Genomic DNA, 23,002 nt, shown 5'->3' with positions numbered 1-23,002 from the left:
TCCATGGTGTGACCAGGGGGGGAGGGGGGGGGGTGTGAAGAGGAGGGGAACGATTTCGGGTCCTATTTCTTAGCAGCAAGATGTGACGTACTACACTTCCTGGCATGTCATCCAACCTGATGCCACCTACTCACGGGGCTACAACCACCATGGTACATGGCAGCCCCACTGCAACGGACTGGCTACTGTGCTGGATATCAGGCACAAACAACCTAAGAAGTCCATTTTCGTTGACAGCACAGAAAGCGATAATGCACATAGGATGGAGGAAAACACACCCTGGAAGGTGTCCTCACCCAACAGCTGGAGAATAAGACGAAGTGCAGAACCACGTCGACAAAGGATGCGAAAGGTCTCAGCACATGGGGCACTGTGTAAGGCACCCTTTCCAAATTGGCTCACTCTTCAGGAAAATTTTGAAAAATGGAAGTCAAACCCTACAGGGGACCATCAAAAAGATCGAAAATGTGAGACTTGTTTTAGTCGCTTCTTACAACAGGCACGAATACCTCTAACCTATTCAAACCCGTGGACACACAGGGGGAAGGGGGAGGGAGGCTCCAAGAACCCGCTACAAAAGAGTGCTCCCCCCCTCCCCTCCATCATCCAGTACCATCCCAGACTGGGAAAATTGGACAACATTCTTCGTTGGGGCCTTGATTATCTATCATCATGCTCTGAAACCCTCCTGAAGTGGTGTTCCATTGCTCACCCAACCCCCGAAAGAGCCCATTTTATACCTGTGCCACTCCCAACCCCAATCCCTTTCCATAGGGGAAAGACCTGCCCAATCCAGCCCACCTATCAGACTTATTTTGCTCCCATCAATGCATATCTTTTTATACTGGTATGACCATCAACCAGCTGTCCACCAGAATGAATTAATGGCCACCGCCAAACTGGCTAAGAGCAAAATAGACTAATCTGCAGTACAGCGAGCAGCTGGGAATAACGCGACTGATCTCAGTGGCTGCTTCACTGCTCGAGCTATCAGAATCCTCTCCTCCTCCACCTACTTTTTTTTAGCTGCACTGATGGGAGTTATCCTTACAACACTGCAGATGGGAGTTATCCTTACAATACATTCTCCACTTACGAAACTATCCCAGCCTCAACCTACGGTAACGCCAGACAGCACTCTTCTCTCTCCCACCCGCACCCACACCCTGCTATGCCTCCCCTTCGTTACCCCACTCCAGATTTTTATTCACATGACACTTGCTTTCCAAATGGAGCTGCTGGTGGTAGCAGTTGCATGCATGAGGTGTGCTAGCTGTGTGTGTGTGTGTGTGTGTGTGTGTGTGTGTGTGTGTGTGTGTGTGTGTGTGTGACAAGGAGTCATGTCTCTCTCACTTTCCAGTCGTACAAAATAGGTGTGTCGATAAGAGATTCCTATCATACGAAACACGTACTGTCACTAATGCCATGCATGACACCAGACATGTTTTCCAGTGGAGGATTCAGTTCACTTGTCACCAAACATTTGCGATTCCCATTCAAAAGCTACTTCCTTTCGGCTGCTAATAGAGTAATTGTGCAAAATCAACTGACATTAAAGAACCCTACCTTTCACCTTGCTATCGCAAACAAACCTTACACCACAACACAGACAAATTTAAATAAAGCAAACAGCGAATGATGGGAGAAGAGGGCGGAGGGGGGGGGGGGGGGGGGGGGGGGATAAAAGGGAGGTTAGAACATGGCTCGCCTGCTTGGCAGTCCAAGACCATGACCACTAGACCATGGTTCCATTTCTCTAGCCAGTTTCTCTATATTGCACTTCTTGTTCTTGGACCATTCACTGTTTATATTTTGCCTTACAGTCCAGTACACCTTCTTCCTGTTTTCATGCTTAATCTGGTTCGGTTTATGACAGGCTGACCATGGGGCCCTCTTACAACTAAATCTGAAAGGGGTGCAGTAGAGAGTTTCCCTTTTAAGCAGTTATGTAAACAGCCAAAACAACAGATACTGGAGCTTATAAAATCCTAATGTTTTCCACAAGACCCAATTATAGTCAAGAGAAGGTTAGAATATGGTGCACAATTGCATGCAACATAATTACAGGCCCATTTTTTTTGTCAAAAACAATAACAACTGAATGTCACCAAGACACCACTATGCAATTTGTAGCTATGTTAGAAACTAATAAAAGACACTGCTCGCTGTAGCGCGATGGTGCAATAGCACACACAGTGTATAGCACATGTTACACAAGTTCTTTTGGGTTCAAATGGTTCAAATGGCTCTGAGCAGTATGGGACTTAACATCTGTGGCCATCAGTCCCCTACAACTTAGAACTACTTAAACCTAACTAACCTAAGGACATCACACACATCCATGCCCGAGGCAGGATTCAAACCTGCGACCGTAGCGGTCACGCGATTCCAGAATGAAGCGCCTAGAACCGCACGGCCACACCGGCTGGCGTTCTTTTGGGAACACATCATTTTATGTGACCTGTGGCCTCCTAGACCCCCTCCCGCAACTTTTTCCATTAAGGCATCTGACAGGTGATACCTAAAAGAATAATTCTTACACAATCAACTGAAGTGCAACATGGAAGACGAAATATACGACAGAAGTGTAGTGCCCAACCAAAACGTAGCAGCGAAAGTGAAGAAACATGTTTTAGCATATGTTGCAGCACATGGAGGACATTCCCAGCATCTACTATGAGAAAATGTATATTGTGAATGTATACTTTACAAATACATTAATAAAAATTGGATTTTTTTAATTTTAGATTGTGCAACTTCTGGCTTATCTTGTACTTGGGGATGTAATGAGATAGTTTTACAATGCCGTAACTCATCACCATGATATGACCCAAAAGAACTTGTGTAACATGTGCTATACACTGTGTGTGCTATTGCACCATCGCGCTGCAGCGAACAGTGTCTTTTATTAGTTTCTAACATTACCACAAATTGCATAGTGGTGTCTTGGTGACAGTCAGTTGTTATTGTTTTTGACAATGTTGTCAGGATAAGCCATAGAGTCACCACTGGCTCCTGTACTGATCTAACAGCCACCTAAACTAGCATGAACTAAAGTTGTCATAAAACTGGAACCATCAAATATATGCAGTTGCTTCCACTTTGTGTTTGTCCTTGTCCCCTCCACGAAAAATTAAAATACCCGCTCAAAAGACAAATCTTTTCCCACATAAAAACAAAACTTTTTACACAACTATTACAAATAATTTTGTCAGATTTTCATTAAAATATATATTTTTCCTACAATCTTATAATCAAAAATTAGAGAGAAAATTTGTCCACAAACACTATAAAAACATCAAATGGCCATTACAGAAAAAATGTATCCCAAACAGCAACAATACTTAGAGAATAAACTTTAATTTGATTTGGATGTCATCACATTTTTCTCATTTTAATTTTTTTTTCTTTACATGGAACTTACCTCTTATTATTGGACAGTCTTGATCTTCAGGTTCCTGCAGGCGATAAAGTGCTTTAACTGCTTCTGCTCTCACTGATGATACTTTATCCTGTGTAATATCAAGCAAGGAGTAATGCAACATAAGAATGTAATTTAACTAGACAAACAGTGAAAAAGTTATTAGTTTAACACATCCATAATGCTGATTGTCAGTTTTTTAATGAGTAATTTAAAAATACTGGACTTCAGTGTATAAAGTGAATGCATATTGTCATAAAACAGAACAACGTAGATTTGCTCTTACTGCATTACTTTATTAATACATTTTTACAGAGAAAGATAACCCTTGTCTCTGGGTAAGGAACCCTTCCATCACTTTTGATTTATGCCTGCTGTTCTTATTTGCCAAATTTGATAAAAAACAAAAAAATGTGAGAGTAACGAATCCTGTTACAAACTATCAGTAACCTCCAAAACAAATATGTAACTGATTCCTGATTGCACAGTTAATTGCACCCTTTATAATCCAGTCATTTTACAAAAATGGAAATAGACCACACATTGGCAGCAAGTACAGTAAGCTGATGAAAAGTGCATTTCAAAAACAGGGTTTGAACAAGAAACCACGTTCTGTCTATTCTCACCTGTCATTATTGAGCTACCTGTCAGACAAAAAGAAGCTGTTAGTGGTTTGTGGTGACTTTAATGTAAATTTTTTAAAAGAAACGGATAGGAAAAATTAGCTAGAAGCATTGTTTGATTGTTTCAATCTAGTATCTGTTGTGAATTTTCCAACTCGTGTGCATCAGGATACGAGGTCACTTATCGATAACATTTTCATAGACAGTGCTCAGGCAGAAACAATGTGTACCCTGTTGTTAATGGGCTATCTGATCATGATGCACAGTTAATGGAAATAACACACACACACCACCTTACAGGCTCCAGGCAGGTACATACAAGGCAGTGAGGATTATTGATGTGAACAGGATACAGTTTTAAGAGCAGCCTAGAAGAGGCAGAATGGGATGAAGTATAAACAGAAAATGATACTGATGCCAAATTCAATTTATTCCACTGTAAATTTTTCTCAATATTTGAGAGTTCCTTTCCTGAAACGTTCTCCAAAAAAAGCCATGGATTACTAAGGGAATTAAGATATTGTGTAAGATGGAGAGGGAAATGTATGGACAGGCCAGAATAAGTCAGGATCCGGCATTACTTGCTTACTACAAAATATACTGTAATATTTTAAGGAAAGTCATTAAGAAGTCAAGAAGCTTGTGTGTTCTGACAGAACTTAATAATGCAGATAATAAGAGCAAAACTATATGGAATATTGTCAAACGAGAGACAGGGCAGCATGACAGTGCACAGCATACCATGGCAATAAAGCTAAATCATGATGATGATGATGATGATGATGATGATGATGATGATGATGATGTGAGTGATAATTCACAAGTTGCAAGTATTTTTAACTCTCACTTTCTGAATGTAGCAGCAAAAGTAGGGTTAAAGGGTTCAGTTGAAGACACAAAAAAAATGTGTTAAAAATGTAATACCAGAACTTTAGGCCTTTAGAAATAGCACCAACATCCCCCACTGAAATTACGGGAATTAAAAATATACTGAAAAACAAGAACTCATGTGATGTTGATTGACTCTCTAACAGAATTTTGAAATGTTGTCCTTAGTGATATATGTAATGCTTCGCTGGCACAGCGAATTTTTCCAGACAGATTGAAATACGCGATTGTCAAATCTCTTCATAACAAAGGGGGACACGAGTGACTTAAATAATTATAGACCAATCTCATTGCTAACTTTATTTTCTAAAATATTCAAAAAGTTATGTATTCAAGAGTAGTTTCACATTGAAGTGAAAATAATTTACTCAGCATGTCACAGTTCGGATTCCGGAAGGGTTACTCGACTGAGAATGCTATCTACACATTTACCAATCAAATAGTAGAAGCCCTAAATAACAAATTATTGCCAGTTGGTATTTTTTGTGATCTTTCCAAGGCATTTGACTGTGTGGATCATGTTACACTCTTAGAAAAACTAAGGTTTTATAGAATTGAGTGTTACACACACAGCTGGTTTGAATCACACTTAACGAACAGAAAGCAAAAAGTAGTGCTGAATAACACAAATAATGTTGGGAGGGTGGTAAATTCTACTGAATGGGGAGTTATCACAAAGGGAGTCCCACAGGGTTCAATTTTAGGTCCTCTGCTATTCCTTATTCATGTGAATGACCTCTCACTTAACGTTCAGAAAGCAGAACTAGTACTTTTTGCAGATGACACGAGTGTTATAATAAATTTCATTCCAGAAAAAGCAGCTGAAGATATTGTTAAGGATGCCTTTCAAAGAATTATTAGGGGTTTTCAGAAAACGGACTCTCCGTTAAGTTTGAAGAAGCTCACTATATGCAGTTCTGTACACCGAATAGTCATACTGAAAATTAAAGTAGCATATGAATAAGGCTCAGTTAACAGGGTAGATTTCTCCAAATTTCTGGGTGTTCACATTGATGACAACAGGAAAAGCATATTACTGAGCTTCTCAAACAATTAAGTTGAGCTTCTTTCGCTCTTCATATAATCGCTAGTCTTGGTACTAAACAGATCAGCCTCCTAACGTACTTTGCATATTTCCACTCAATAGTGTCTTAAGGAATAGTTTTCTGGGGTAACTCACCATTTAGACAAAGTATTGATTGCACAAAAGAGAGCAGTGAGATTAATTAGTGGTGTTCACCCAAGCACGTCATGTAGGCACCTATTCTAGGAGTTAGGTATTTTAACTGCACCATCAGAATACATATATTCGCTAATGAAATTCGTTATAAATAATCCATCTCAATTTGCGAACAGTGATGTTCATACGTACAACACCAGAGGAAAAAAATGACCTTCCCTATACATTACTGAAGCTGTCAGTTGCTCAAAAAGGAGTACATTAGTCAGCAACAAAAATCTTTGATCATCTGCCTGACAACATAAAGTGTCTGGCAGGTAGCATATCAAGTTTTAAATCCAGCTTAAAACAGTTTCTTTTGGAAAACTCTTATTCCATGGACATGTTTCTGTTTCAGAACTTGGAAAAAAGTTGTACTTCTAAATGTAATTGCACATGTAGAACTAAAAATTTCAGTAATATTAATATTATCACTATTTGTGTGTGTGTGTGTGTGTGTGTGTGTGTGTGTGTGTGTGTGTGTGTGTGTGTCTTTTAATCTGACTTAATCCACATCATATCAATAAAATAATCATGAAAATGATCTACGGCACATGGCATAATTAAACCAAACCAAACTTGCAATGAAAGTTCATTCACAAAGACAATTTAATAGACAGAATGCTAGATATCACAAATTTTGTACAAGGTGAGTCCTGCAGATGCATATACTGCAGCAGACTGATCAACAATTATAGATTATCTGACCCACACTACAATGAAAGTGACTATTTCCTAAGCAACATTGTCATTGGGATGGATCTTGTGTTTGCATCAGTAGCTGCAACCCGAATGAAAATCGGCTGAGATTTAACATATAAATTTCCCAAACAAAATGTGCAATACACATCAATCAACAGGAAAAGTGATGGACAAACCCATGGGGTGAGGCCAAACAGTTTACTTCAATGTGTTATATCTTTGAAAAATTATAAATTCAGGATGTTTGATAACAAGACTAAACAGGAAGGAAAATTCAAGAAGCTGGCTAGAAACCAGGAAAAAAATTTCCTTTTGTTGTAATAAAAAACACACTAAATGTTACCTAATCAAACTAGTTTGCTCCACAACACAGTTCAGACTCAGAATGTTCAGACTTCCAGCTCTCTGGGTCTTGACAGATATTCATCCTGTGTAGCAGATGTTGAAAGTTCTCATGTAGTTAAGTTTTAACCAACAGACATTCGGTGGCAGGAACACTGTACCCAATTCTCTAGGATTTTAGAAAAGGCCAAGTTCCATAGATTGTCGAAATTAAAAACTGCCAGGTCCGCCAATCACATGCATTATGGATTGCTTACCTCCATTTTGTGACAGTCTTCAAAGAAGCTGTGGAGATTTCATTAGCAAAACATGAAATAATTGTGATAGTTACTTTAATTTAGACGAAGCATGGAATCTGGCCCCCTGCTAAAATTAAACGGCAGAGAAGTTGCCACTGTGTTGCTGAGTAAGGGTGCAAGACAGTGTTTCCTACACGCAAAAAAGCGAATCATGTTTTAATATCCAGAGCCCTGACACATTTTTGAACAACGGTCATAGGCATTTAGTCAGATAGAGGTTAAACAGAAAAAGATTTTAAGTGTGATGATTTAACAATGGCCGATGGAAAGCAAATTTAACATAACGATTTTTCAGCTATTGTTATGCAAGAGCTCACTACAGAGCAGAGCACATCTAAGTTTGATGTTGTTGTTGATGATGATGATGATGATGATGATGATGATGTGAATTGATCAATTTTGCCTTTGTAATCATTTGTACATCAAAAGAAATATTTAATTTGATTTCAACTGAAGATAAAGTAAATGAACGAGGTTCCCAAATAAAGGCATTAAGTGAGTTTAATTAGGTAATGTTTTCTGAAGTATAAGTCAAGTAGTACACCTGTAATCTAGGTATTAAATTCTAAAGCAATACTCAAAAAATGACTATTACAACCATCATCAAATGGGATGACTCAATCACATGAGTGGTTTCCCCATCTACCACAGTGAGCATGCATCTGCGAATACGGATGTCTTTCCTGCTCTACAGTATTTGTGGCACTGACTCATGCATAGTGCCACTGTGATGGAACATATATGGTCACTTTCTGCATTGTGCCAACAGTCTCTTGGCTCATTCCAAGGGTGGCCAGGAGATATGTGGCTGAAATATTAGAGGAAGAAATGGATTCTGTATGGCTGCATTCCTGATATTTAATGGTGCAGAGCTGCAGAAGTGTGTGATACTGAGACCACCATAAGTAGATGAAATAAGGCCTTGTTAAGCAGAAGAAAGGTAGAAGTCACCATGATAAATCAGAAAATAGTTATCAAGATTACCGGAGGGTGTTCACAAGGCGGGATTTTGTTCCCACTATTGCGGAACCTGGTGATGAATTAAATCCTACATACTATTTTTCCCAAGGATACGCAGACAACTTGATCATAGTAACACTTGGCAAATTTGTTTTTATTGTTAGAACAATCGCCAGATTACTGTGCGGCCTAATAAAGGGCAAAGAACTCTGCTATAAATACTGAGCAGGGTTCCGGAAGCCAATACCGAGAAACACCGGTGTCAATCACAAAGGCACACCCAACACTACGGTCAGTCCGAGAGCCATCAGTGTACACAAAAGTACTATTGAGAAGTTCCGTGAGAAGGTCGTGAAACTGAAGGCAATAGAGCAAGGTTGATATAGTGTCCTTAGGAAGTGAATGAAGACCAAAGTGAACACAGGCCACCCCATGAAGCCAAGGTGGTGAAAGGTTTACACCCACCGGGAAAGTTGCACATAGCGTGAAATTAAGCTGCTGTGACAAGAGCCGGACGCAAACTCAAGGAGGTGACAGAAGAGATAGGCGCCCCATACTGGTGATCAAAGGAATCATCAAAAAAGGAGGCGTAGGATGGGTGGCCACGCATGTCAGACAAACAGCGTGCATATCTGCTGTGGAGAAAGTCACAGCAGTAGTACAGGAGTAATTTGCCGTCTTCTGCATAGAGACTCTCAACCAGGTTAGTGTAAATGGCGCCAGTAGGTAAACAGGTATCAAGAAGGTGGAATAGTACTGATACGGTGTAAAAGGCACAGATGTGCAAATGCATGGACGAAATATCTATAGTCTAGTTTAGAGCCGAAGGGGGGTACAAACGGAGGGGGTGGTTTGATCTGCTCCCCAAGAAGTACCACTGAGGACACATAGGAACCACATACAGCTGGCCACCAGGTAAGACAACTAGGAGGACCAACAAAGTTTCCTACTGAGCATGAACCTCAGGTATTTTGTAGTTTCAACAAATGGAAGAGCAACAGGCCCAAGAGGTAAAGACGGTGGAAGAAACCAACTGCACTGCCAGAAATTCATACAAACAGTTTTGTCGGTGGAAAAACGAATGTGATTGTCAAGGCTGCAGGATTAGAATGTAAAGAAGAAAAGGGAAACGACTGAGCAGCTGAGGTGTTTGTGGTGGCCACAGTATATTATCCATATTTCATTTTAACATTTCATTAGGTAATTTGTACTTGTTGGAGTAACCCCCCCCCCCCCCCCCCCCACACACACAGGTTTGATACATTTAAGTGGTATATTTCAATGTATCTATTCTTTCCTCTTCTTGTCCAATCAGTTGAATGTATGAATAAGAGTGTGCAAGGATTTCAGTGTGCAGATTCATGGGAGTGTAGTAGTCTGCCACTGTGTCAGAACAGCCAACTGTAGGAAACACATACCAGGTAGAAAAGAGGTTTCTGTTTGCCTTGGACGAACCTTTAGTATAGTTTGGCACCACAATACAGGTACCTCTGGCCACTTCCGTAGGTACAGGGAGTGGTTTTGATTGGAGAGCGAATGCGAGACAGGGGAGACCTACTGGCGGTAAGTGTGCCTTTTTGATGAGAAGCTAATGTTGTATTTTATGTAAGTTTTTCAAACCTAGTCAAAGTAAATACTTCCTTCATTGTTCATAGTTTATCATCATGTGTGACAAATTTTATTTGCTAATTTGCGAGTGTTAAATGCGTTAAAAACCAGGGATGGTGTAGGCTATTGTTCAGTTCAACTGTTAAACACATGGACCCATGTTGCATTTACTGTGATTTAGTTCATTTTGTTTCGTATCCCTGTGCAGTGATTGGTAAATTGCTATGATTTCCATGATTTTATGGCTGAATTTTGTGCAATTTGCCTCACTTGATAGCTTTTTTTGTGCACACTTGTTTGTGAGGACCACGTGGTCATGATTTAATAAGAAAGTTTATGGTGCCAAGGCCATAGTGATCTTTCACTGGTGAGTATTTGAATTAATTATGATTCTTAATTATGCTTCATTTTTATAGCAATTCACTTCAAATAGAAATTTTATTCATTTACCCCACATGTTGAAATCAAGGGAACAGCCCCTCTTGCTACCTATGTGTGCTGTGGTGAAGGTTTTCAGTTCTTTTCCTTCCTTTTAGTCTCTCAAGTGTGTGTGAACGTAAGTGTTCATAATTGTGAATGCAAGTGTTCATAATTAAACCATCCTTTGAACATTCCTCTTCCATAGATCATAGACCTTGCAAGGGACTTCAAAGTAAAGTTCTAGGGTTAATTAATATGCAATTAATAGATTGCAGGCAAAAGCAACCATCATATTACTCACATTACTCGTTCATGTGTGCTATTTACAGATCTAGTGAATGTTCTTCTTCCAAATGTTTGTTTACGCTCTCATTCTAAAATTCCACTCCATGCTTCATCCACCTGGGACATGTGACACATTCTACTGCATTCCATTTGCGCGGCAGTTGTATTGAGGCCACACTTTACCCCCATATTCAGATTAATTGTAAATATACCCCATAATTGTAAAGATACCTTTCAATAGGCTTTCCCCAAATTGAAAAACATGGCCACAGTCTTGGATTTCTGCAGAAATTCATGACATGGGTGGACAAAGTGATGAGATGATCAACTGCAGAATGGCGTGCTCAAAATCCACACTGTACAGTGATCAGTAAATTGAGAGACTCGAGCCACCATACCAGCCAGATGTGAATTATACATTCCATCACCTTGCAAACACAGCTGGTGAGAGAAATGGGGTGGTAGCTAGAAGGAAGGTGTTGTCCTTACCAGGCTTAGGTATGGGTACGACAGTGGCTTCACACCAGTGTGTCTGAAATATGCCCTCTGCCCAGATGCAGTTGTATGTACAAAGGAGAAAATGCTTGCCCGCAAGAGAAAGGTGCTACACCATCCGTATGTTAACATCGTTTAGCCCTCGGGTGGATAATCGCGATGAACTGAGAGCATGATCTAGCTACCTCATAGTAAAGGCGGCATTGTAGCACTCGCTATTCTGAGAAGAGAAAGGTATCACCCAAGCCGCCTCCTTTCATTTCTGATGGAGGAAGGCAGGGCGATAGTGGGAGGAGCTTCAGACATCCACAAAACTGTGGCCCAAGTTGTTGGAGATAGCAATAGGGTCCACTATGACATCTTCTGCGACAGTCAGACCAGAGAGTTTGGCCCATATGACAGAAGAGAGAGTGGGACTGTTAAAAGACCTAGTAAATTAAATCCAACTAGATGTTTTGCTATCTTGAGGAACGCGATGACACTGTGCGCACAATCGTTTGTAATGAATGCAGTTTGCCATTACGAATGACAGTTAAAAATGAGCAGAGGCACATCTCTGCGTGCGAATGGTGTCACCGCATGCCTCAGTCCACCAAGGAACCGGGATATGGCGCGGTAAGTGTGGGGTATGGAATGTTATGCACCGGTAAGGATAACATTTGTAAGATTCGAACTGATCATGGCTACTGGGCAAATAATGTTCATCGAAGGTAGGCAGGGAGGAGTACAGCCTCCAGTCGGCCTCCGAAATCTGCCATTTGCCTTTGCACGTAGGTGGAGTAGGAGTCAGCAAACAGATTGCACACGGGGAATGGACACTCAAGTACCTGTCAGAGAGAACAGACCACTAGAGATGATAAGCAAGATAGGCAGTGCAGAAGGACAGGTTCAAATGCAAATAGGTGCGAGTGGAGGCTGAAAGGAATGTGGGTGTTCCCATGTTAAGACAGACGAGGTCAAGGTGATTGAGAAGGTCAGCAAAGAGGACACCTCTGACAGGTTCTGGTAGAACCTAAGCAGGTGGAGCGCATTAAAGTCACTGAGCAGCCAAAGGGGTGAGGGAGTTTCCCAATAAGGAAGGAAGTCTGTCCTGGTGACACCGAATGACAGAGGAATGTAAATGGTACAAAGGGAAAAGGTCAAGTGAGGAAGGAAAACATGGACTGCAACAGCCTGGAACCGGATAGTCAGGGAGATGGGTTGACAATGATCATCATCCCACATGATGGAATGCCATCCTCAGGGGGAAGGTCAATGTGGATGAGGAAGAAATGTGTAAGGTCAATGCAGTTGTGAAGTGGCAATTTTGTTTCCTGAAGGCAGAGTACAAGCAGAGGCTCCAAGTCAGAGTAGGCCATGAACATTTCATTGGAGTAGTCACAGTGAGGAAAAAATGAACGTGTGTCACCTCGGTGACTACCGAGTGCCAGCCTTTGAAGACTCGGTGCTACAGGGCACAGACTCAGGAGGACCCCGCTCCACGAGATCTACAGAGACATCAGCATTCTCCTCTGTCAGTCTACGGAGTCCAGGGCAGAAAAATGTTTGCCGCCGCCCGCCCACAACACAGGCACCCCGGGCTAAGGCACTACATAGCAGCATTATCGAAGAGGACCTCCGAGTCGGCAAAGGAGAGTACCGTTCCCGTTTGACTCCTTGGAGCCTTTCCATTTGGCAGAGGAAGACTCAGATGTTGGTTGGTTGGAGGGACACTGGAAGTCTTCTGTCTTTTCCACTCAGCCGGCTGCATAGCAGGTGACTTCGCCCCGTGAGGCAAAAGTCTGGTAGCTCGTTGCACAGCTGGAGGAGGAGACAGGGACACTACCACGACGCCGGCCAATTTCACAACCGCTGTGCTAAATTTGGGGTCACCCGTCTGTGTGACCGTGTTCGTCAGGCCTCAGGTGTAGCAAGAACAATAATGTTAGGTGCCAGGTGGTAGAACTCAGGGTTTCCGACAATCCAACAACTTTTAAGTGACAGGTAAAGCACTTTTTCCTTCACCCAGATCTCTCGGACAGCTCGCTCATCGAGAAACACGGCATAATCGTGGAGGAAGGTGGCACGGTCACCACTGCAACTGATACAGCAGGGAGAAGGAGGCAGACAATTGTCATTGTGCTCATTCCTATCACAGGTTACACATTTGGCCGGGTGTGGTTGTTAAGATGACACTGGTAGCAGCACATCAGGTTCGGAATGTATGGTTATACTGTGACAACTTCATAACCTGCTTTGATTTTTGACGGAAGAATCACTATCAAAAGCGTGTGCTGATTATTCTCATACCAAAATCTTCATCCTTAAAGCACTTTCATTGTCCTAAAATTTCTTTGTATTCACAGTTCATTATGTAGTCAGACCCTCATAAAATTTATGAAAATTCTTACTGTTTTTCCAGCCATTCACTGGCAAGTTAACTTAAGAGAAATGTCTGTTCTGCTCTAAGAGTGAATTTAGAGGTGACATACTGGCCCATGAATTCACAAGAGATCTGTACACCCAGTCTCGTAAATTTTAATATACATAGGAGATGAGACATAGAAGAGTTATTGAAAAGTGTGTATGTTATTTAGTAGCTTGAACAGTTCAAAACTCTCTCCCCATCCTAAACTCTCTGCAAAGTTGACAAAGCCACATGGCAAGAATTGGTGGCACTGCATAGCAGATCCACTACATCAGTATAGTGGCAGTACAAGAAAATAATTAAGATAAGAAGTATCGTGGGTAGCATCCTGGTGACGGCTCGTTTAAAAGGTAACCAATCTTCTTGGTGCAATCCAGATTCCAAAGCCTGCCCAGCACCGTAATATTCCAGTCCTGTCACAAACACATCCTACCCTATCAGAGGCAAGAGCACTTGCGAGAGCAATCGTGCCCTCTGTGCAACCATTTCTGTGGGCACAATGGCAAACATGCTGTTCACCCAAATGAAAGGCAACCAGCAAACTTTGACCAAGAACACAGGTGACCATCAAGAATCTGAACAAGCTGCAGAGGGCAGTCTCAACTTCAATCACTGCTACAACTCATGCCATTTAAATCTTATTCTTAACACCAACATTTATGATTTACGTAGGTGGAAATTTTTTTAAAACACCCATCTTTTGATCCCATACTCCTCATTGCCACATACTCCCACAATTACACCCTCTTCCATATCTTAACTTTCACTTCATGCTATCAGTTTTTTTAATTTTACCTGCCTAGTTCCGTAGAACCGAACTTAGGGCCAAATCTCCATGATCATAGAATAAGCCAGAACATGAAATAAATACCCAAAAAGTTAACAACAGACTAAATAAAATCCACTGCAGGTGACAGACTGCTGACTATATATTTGCATAATCAACAATGTAACAGAGATATTAGTTTAAATTTTTCCAAGAACTCTGACAGAACAGAGGAAGTGGACCATGACAAAATTCTTCTTTTTAGAGTTGACAAACAAGGATCACTCCTAAGATTTTTTAATATCTGTGTTTACTTACTGAAAATGGCTGCAGCAGAACACTGCACATCTTTCTGCACCAAAGTCAAGAAGGTGTGATTTGGATTTCTGCCTAGTATTGAGTGAGTGAAAGCTACTAACTCTTGGGAATACACTCATACTGTTAGCAACATACTGAGAAGCCAATGTCAGAATTCCCAAACTCTGGAACAGGGATTGAAAACATGTTCACAAACTTGCACCACATATTGCTCGAACAATCCATTTCTGAACCGAAAATACTTTTTGTAAATGGGAAGAACTACCACAGAATATAAAGCCCTATTTCATAAGCAAATTAGTCAGCAAAGTAGACTTATTTTCATGTAGGACCATCACGTACTGCACATACTACTCTAATGATCCATTACGGTGGTGTTATTAATTTGAAATTCATGTCAGTTGCGAATGAGACACTAGACATGATGACCATGTGTGTGTTTGCTGGTTTGTGTGGCTGAGTCATGAGTAATTCAGTTTTAAACTGGAAGCTGAAACCGAGTTAGGTCGGATTACATGTAGTGACCAGCATTCCTACACCAAAATCTAATCCCTATGTGAAAACAACCCAACAGAAATTTACAACACAGAGAGGTGTATAGGAATACTGTAGTAGATCGTAGCACTGTATCAAGGTTGTCTGCTCATTTCCGTGAAGATCGAGTAAGTGCTGAGGACAAGTGAAGACATGAAAAACCATCAACAGAGTACATCTCTCAGTTTACTGTTAATGACATTTACAAAGATGATCGAAGAAAAACACATGAAGAAATTGCAACTGAGAGAACTGAGAGAAGAGCAGAAAGCAGGTCACAAAAGTCTCACAGAAGAATTCCTTCAACATTACCTAACAGAAGGAGAACAGTTTCTGAAAGGTATTGTTGCATTTTCTGAAATTGGAATTCGAGATTTTGAGTCAGAACTGAAGTTTCCATCATCACAATGGAAAAGTTTCAACTGTCAATCCTGAGCATGGGCTTTCTGTGACAGTTTAACATCAACTGAGCACCTATTAATTTTGACTGTTCATGGCTCTCCAATCATATGCCCATTCTGTACAATCAAAATGACAGTTTTGGTTGAAATTTATTTTCCTCAAACCATGAATTTATGTCTTTAAGTGCACTATTCCATAGATTGCCTTTGATGCACCCCACAGTTTCACTACCAAATTGATGTCACCAACAAACAGATATTTTTAGAATCACCTGTCATATTAAAAGGTCCCAGCACAGACTCACAGACTCCAAAGGCAACCCCCCCCCCCCTTTCCCGCCCCCCACTTAAACATGCCCCAGTCACTGGAGAATGACCTTTTGATGTCTATTCTTGAAGTATGAGAGGGACCAATTTGTGCTACTACTCTTATTCCATAAGATCCCAACTTCTGCAGTAATATTTTGTGATCCAATCAAATTCCTTAGTTAAATCAAAGACGACACCTTGTATTTGCAACTTTCTTTTTAATCTGTACAGTGCCTCATGAAGAAAAGAGGATGTACCTAGTGTCTACATATACATTTACATGGATACTCTGCAAATCACACAAGTACCTGACAGAGGGCGCAACGAACAACCTTCACAAAATTTTTCTATTATTCCAATCTCTAACACCGCACTGAAAAAACAAACACCTATATCTTTCTGTGCAAACTCTGATTTCTCTTATTTCATTATTGCGATTGTTTCTCTCTAGGTAGGTCAGCATCAACAAAATGATTTTGCATTCCAAGGAGAAAGTTGGTGACCGAAATTTTGTGAGAAGATTCCACTGCAATGAAAATTGCCTTTGTTTAATGGTGCCCACCCCAAATCCTGTATCATGCCAGAGATACTCTCTCCCCTATTTTGCGATCATAAAAAACCTGCTGCTCTCCTTTGAACTTTCTTGATGTACTCCATTAATCCTATCCAGTGCGGATCCCAGACTGTACAGCAGTCCTCCAAAACAGGATAAACAAGCATGGTGTAGAGTGTGTCTCTGGCAGATTTGTCACATTTTCTAATTGTTCTGCCACTAAAGAAGAGTCTTTGGTTTGCCTTCCCCACAACATTTTCTGTGTGTTCTTTCTAGTTTAAATTGTTTGTAATAGTAATTCCTAGGTAATTAGTAGAATTTACGGCCTTCAGATATGACTGATTCATCATGTAATCTAAGTTTAATGGATTCCTTTTAGCTCTCATGTGAATTACCTCTCACTTTTCATTATTTATGGTAAATTGCCAATTTTTGCACCCTTCAGATACCTTTCCCAAATCATTTTGCAACTAGTTTTGATCTTCTGATGAATTTACCACACAATATATGACAGCATCATCTGCAAACAACTGAAGATTGTCTCCTAAATCATTTATATAGACGAGTAACAGCAGAAGACCTGTAACACTACCCTGGTGAATGACAGAAATCACTTCTGTTTTACTCAATGACTTTCCATCAATTACTACAAACTGTGACCTCTCTGGAAGGAAATCACAAATCTAGTCACATAACTGAGATAATAGACCATAAGCACACAATTTGACTTCAAGCCACTTCTGTTGAACAGTGTCCAAAGCTTTACGGAAATCTAGAAACATGGGATGAATTTGAAAGCCCTTGTCAGTATCACTCAACACTTCATGTGTGTAAAGAACTAGTTGTGTCTCAGAAGAACAATGTTTTCTAAATGTGTGTCGACTGTGTGTCAATAGAGTGTACTCCTCAAGGTAATTCATAATGTTCAAACACAATATATGTTCCAAAATCCTGCTGCATCTCGACATTAATGATGTGGACCTGTAGTTTACTGGATTACTCCTAATAACTTTCTTGAATATTGATGTGACCTGTGCAACTTTCCTGTCTTTGGGCACAGATCTTTCACCTAGCAAGGGGTTGCATATGATAAGTATGGAGCTACTGCAGCAGAATACTCTGAAAGTAACCCAATTAGTATACAGTCTGGACCAGAATACTTGCTTTTATGAAGTGATTTAAGTTGCTTCACTACTCCACAGATATCTACTTCTAAGTTACTCATGTTGGCAGCTGTTCTTGATTAGAATTCTGTAATATTTACTTCCTCATCTTTGGTGAAGGAATTTCGAAAGGCTGTGCTAAGTAAACCTGCTTTTGCAGCACTGTTATCAATAGTATTTCCACTGCTATTGCGCAGAAAGGCACTCACCGTGTTTTGCCACTGGCATACTTTACATACAAGCACAATCTCTTTGCACTTTCAGCCACGTATTGAGAAAACGTTTCATTGTGGAACTGTTGTAAGCACCTCACACTGAAGTCCACACTAAATTTCGAGTTTCTGTAAATGATCGCCAATCTTTGAGATTTTTCATTCATTTAAATTTGACTTGCTCTTTTCTTTGTTTCTGCAGCAGTGTTCTAACCCATTTTGTGTACTAAGGGGGATAAGTTCCATCATTTGTTAATTTATTTAGTGGAAATCTCTCAATTTATGTTGATACTATTTCTTTCTTCCCCCCATGAACCATGGACCTTGCCGTTGGTGGGGAGGCTTGCGTGCCTCAGCGATACAGATGGCCATACCGTAGGTGCAACCACAACGGAGGGGTATCTGTTGAGAGGCCAGACAAAAGTGTGGTTCCTGAAGAGGGGCAGCAGCCTTTTCAGTAGTTGCAGGGCAACAGTCTGGATGATTAACTGATCTGGCCTTGCAACATTAACCAAAACGGCCTTGGTGTGCTGGTACTGCGAACGGCTGAAAGCAAGGGGAAACTACAGCCGTAATTTTTCCCGAGGACATGCAGCTTTACTGTATGATTAAATGATGATGGCCTCCTCTTGGGTAAAATATTCCGGAGGTAAAATAGTCCCCCATTCGGGTCTCCGGGCGGGGACTACTCAGGAGGATGTCGTTATCAGGAGGATGTCGTTATCAGGAGAAAGAAAACTGGCGTTCTACGGATCGGAGCGTGGAATGTCAGATCCCTTAATCGGGCAGGTAGGTTAGAAAATTTAAAAAGGGAAATGGATAGGTTAAAGTTAGATATAGTGGGAATTAGTGAAGTTCGGTGGCAGGAGGAACAAGACTTCTGGTCAGGTGAATACAGGGTTATAAATACAAAATCAAATAGGGGTAATGCAGGAGTAGGTGTATAATGAATAGGAAAATTGGAATGCGGGTAAGCTACTACAAACAGCATAGTGAACGCATTATTGTGGCCAAGATAGATACGAAGCCCACACCTACTACAGTAGTACAAGTTTATATGCCAACTAGCTCTGCAGATGATGAAGAAATTGAAGAAAAGTACGATGAAATAAAAGAAATTGTTCACATAGTGAAGGGAGACGAAAATTTAATAGTAATGGGTGACTGGAATTCGAGTGTAGGAAAAGGGAGAGAAGGAAACATAGTAGGTGAATATGGATTGGGTCTAAGAAATGAAAGAGGAAGCCGCCTAGTAGAATTTTGCACGGAGCACAACTTAATCATAGCTAACACTTGGTTTAAGAATCATGAAAGAAGGTTGTATACGTGGAAGAACCCTGGAGATACTAAAAGGTATCAAATAGATTATATAATGGTAAGACAGAGATTTAGGAACCAGGTTTTAAGTTGTAAGACATTTCCAGGGGCAGATGTGGACTCGGACCACAATCTATTGGTTATGACCTGTAGATTAAAACTGAAGAAACTGCAAAAATGTGGGAAATTAAGGAGATGGGACCTGGATAAACTGAAAGAACCAGAGGTTGTACAGAGTTTCAGGGAGAGCATAAGGGGACAATTGACAGGAATAGGGGAAAGAAATACACTAGAAGAAGAATGGGTAGCTCTGAGGGATGAAGTAGTGAAGGCAGCAGAGGATAAAGTAGGTAAAAAGACGAGGGCTGTTAGAAATCCTTGGGTAACAGAAGAAATATTGAATTTAATTGATGAAAGGAGAAAATATAAAAATGCAGTAAATGAAGCAGGCAAAAAGGAATACAGATGTCTCAAAAATGAGATCGACAGGAAGAGCAAAATGGCTAAACAGGGATGGCTAGAGAACAAATGTAAGGATGTAGAAGCTTATCTCAGTAGGGATAAGATAGATACTGCCTACAGGAAGATTAAAGAGACCTTTGGAGAGAAGAGAACCACGTGTATGAATATCAAGAGCTCAGATGGCAACCCAGTTCTAAGCAAAGAAGGGAAGGCAGAAAGGTGGAAGGAATATATAGAAGGTTTATACAAGGGTGATGTACTTGAGGACAATATTATGGAAATGGAAGAGGATGTAGATGAAGACGAAATGGGAGATACGATACTGCGTGAAGAGTTTGACAGAGCACTGAAAGACCTGAGTCGAAACAAGGCCCCCGGAGTAGACAACATTCCATCAGAACTACTGACGGCCTTGGGAGAGCCAGTCATGACAAAACTCTACCAGCTGGTGAGCAAGATGTATGAGGCAGACGAAATACCCTTAGACTTCAAGAAGAATATAATAATTCCAATCCCAAAGAAAGTAGGTGTTGACAGATGTGAAAATTACCGAACTATCAGTTTAATAAGTCACAGCTGCAAAATACTAACGCGAATTCTTTACAGACGAATGGAAAAACTGGTAGATGCGGACCTCGGGGAGGATCAGTTTGGATTCCGTCGAAATGTTGGAACACGTGTTATACAATGACAAGGAAGAAGGAGAAACATATGCAGATTTACCAAAATCCTTATTAGCCAATTCAGAAATATGGTAAGTACGAAAAGCAATAATGTCTCTGTCAACAATACTTTCAAGTCCGGGAACACTTGGTACTCCAGTACCTCCTTGAACAATGGCAACAGTCAACCATCCATTACCATGACCAAAGGTATCATTTATATCTATACTAAAATTTAGTCTACAACCGACGAAAACAGCAGGACCATCCAGCAGAGCTTGTGCAGCGACAGAGTTGAGTTTCGAACAGACAAGGGACCGGTACAAATGTAGGAGGGTGGTTCGATAGGCACCCCAGAAAGTACCATTGAGGACATGTAGCAGATTGAGGGCCGCGTACAGCAGGCTGCCAGGTAAGACACATGGGAGGACCAAGAGAGTTTTGTATCTAGCATTAACCCCAAGAATTTCGTAGTTTCAATGAACGGAAGAGCAACAGGCCCAAGATGTAGAGATGGTGGGAGTAATCATTTGCGTCACCAGAAATTCATACAGACGGTTTTGTCAGGGGAAAAGCAGAAGTCATTGTCGATGGGCCAGGAGCAAAGATGATCAGGACTGCACTGAAGGCGCCACTCAGTGAAAAAGGTCCGTGGAGAACTACAATAGATGGCAAAATCGGCACACCATTTTCCTGGACAAAGGTGTAGGACAAGGCAGAACCCACATGCACCTTGAAAACTTGGTGTAGTAAAAATACCCGAAGAAAACAGGGCAGGCACTAGTGTCGTGGGTCCTCTTCTAATCGAAAAACACAGCCAGTCTGGGATTTCCACAGAAAACCATTCACAACATGGGTGGACATAGTACAGGGTGTATACATGGACAAGGAAAAAAAAATTCCCAGATTTTTCACGGATTTCTCAGTTGAAAATACACTTTCTCCAGGATGAAACTACATTTGTCCCCTTTTTATGTGAGAGTATTCTTTTCCTCGGCACTGTAAAACTTATCAGTCTCTTGAATGTTTATGGTTTTATATGCCAACGTAGAATTTCCCGGCACTTTAGAAAACAAAACTCGGGGAGGGGGGTAAACACGTTTTGGAAAGATCTTTGATGTGCAGCGGCAACATGTACGCTGCATATTTTCGTATTACGAAGATATAAATTCAAATTCCTCCAAACACTGCAAGTTACTTTCCAAGGCATTGAAATCGAGATTGCAACGTGCTTTTGTAAGCTAGTCATAGCTCCTGTCACGTGATCTTGCCAGCTGATGACAGCATAGGACACGTGATGTAGTCAGCCAATAGCAAGATCACTCTTAAGTAGCGCGAACACACAAATAAGAAAAGTTGATGGTTTAAATTAATATACATAGTGTTGCTACAAGAAAAACAGAGGTTTCACATATAATTGTAGTCTCTAAGATTAATAAGCTGCAAGAGAAGCTAAGCTTCCACATATAATGTTAATTTTTTTTGCGTGTGTTATATCACACAAACGTGCCAGTAAAATTTTTAATAATGATGTGTCTGATCTTCTGGGCTCGAAATTCTTCTAGATGGTCATCCTCAAAGAGCTGATTTATAATTGAGAGTCAAACACTATGATTTAAGACATTCATCGTACATTCTCGCATACAGTTCATCTTGTGTAAAAGGAAATTTACTTTGAAAGTAACACTTTTCAAACCACTATCCGCAATGTTTTCCTGTGACCTGTTACAAAGTGATTTATTTCAGCAGTTGCTAAAAGTGCCAGATAACAGATGAAACCACTTTTGCGCAGCTACGATGACACAGGAAGCCCATATGTTTGTACGTGTAAAACATGAAAAGATCTTGCACTATATCACAAAAGAAACAAGACATCAGAGGACACATCAAGTTCATCAGAATTTTGTGAACCATACTAAAATGCATAATTGGGCTTAAAGTGCAAATTCGTATATCCAGATTCAGATGTAAATTTTCTTGAGTACCAGTACTGTATTATCTCATGTTTGGTTCTTTGTTATGGCATAATGCCATGCGAGCTAGAAGATGGAAAACGTGCACTTGAAATGCAGTGAACAGTTGAAACTAGCCAACAGCGTGAAATTAAACACTTTGTTTCAAATAAATTGACTGCCTCAGTGCAAAGGATTAATAAAAGCCAAATCTCTTTAGCAAAGCGACAAAAATAACTTCATTGTTCTGCAAGGTGATTAATGCCTGACTGACAGAAAGGTGGAAATAAAACCTGAAAACAACAACATTTTAGCCTTCCGTAATTATGCGAACGTATTTTAATTCAATTCATTTGATAGCTCCCGGCCACAGAAATCCGTTTTGTTTTCATTTGATGTGAGAGTAATAAATGAAGAGGAAACAGCAAAATCACTAAACATAAACACAGGTCGTGTGGAGACTACCCACCTCCCGACCACAACTCAGACTGCTCTGTGCATCAGCCCCGAATCTACAATATTTCCGAACTGGGCCAATACTAGATAGTGGCGCCCAGCCACACATCCGTAGCCACAAGTGGGAGAAGGTACTACCCATATGCTACTCAATGGCGCATGCACAAGAGCCGCCCGCAACTGCTCAAACGAATCTAATGCCAACAGCTGTCACATCACGCTCATCGG

General features: G+C 40.8%; 1 protein-coding gene across 2 annotated transcripts in view; it reads right to left on the bottom strand.

Moving 5' to 3' along the window:
• LOC126355018 (condensin complex subunit 3) overlaps nt 1-23,002 on the bottom strand; it is a 196,918-nt gene that overhangs the window by 154,344 nt on the left and 19,572 nt on the right. For both annotated transcript variants that reach the window (XM_050005161.1, XM_050005162.1), the window contains exon 4: nt 3,425-3,512. In XM_050005161.1, the coding sequence (XP_049861118.1) occupies nt 3,425-3,512 (88 nt within the window). The remainder of the gene's footprint in view (nt 1-3,424; nt 3,513-23,002) is intronic.

The sequence above is a fragment of the Schistocerca gregaria genome, chromosome 3, assembly GCF_023897955.1.
Source record: "Schistocerca gregaria isolate iqSchGreg1 chromosome 3, iqSchGreg1.2, whole genome shotgun sequence".
Classification (NCBI taxonomy): Eukaryota; Metazoa; Arthropoda; class Insecta; order Orthoptera; family Acrididae; genus Schistocerca; species Schistocerca gregaria.
The sequence above is the reverse complement of the archived record's forward strand: the minus strand, read 5'-3'. Positions and strand labels throughout refer to the sequence as shown.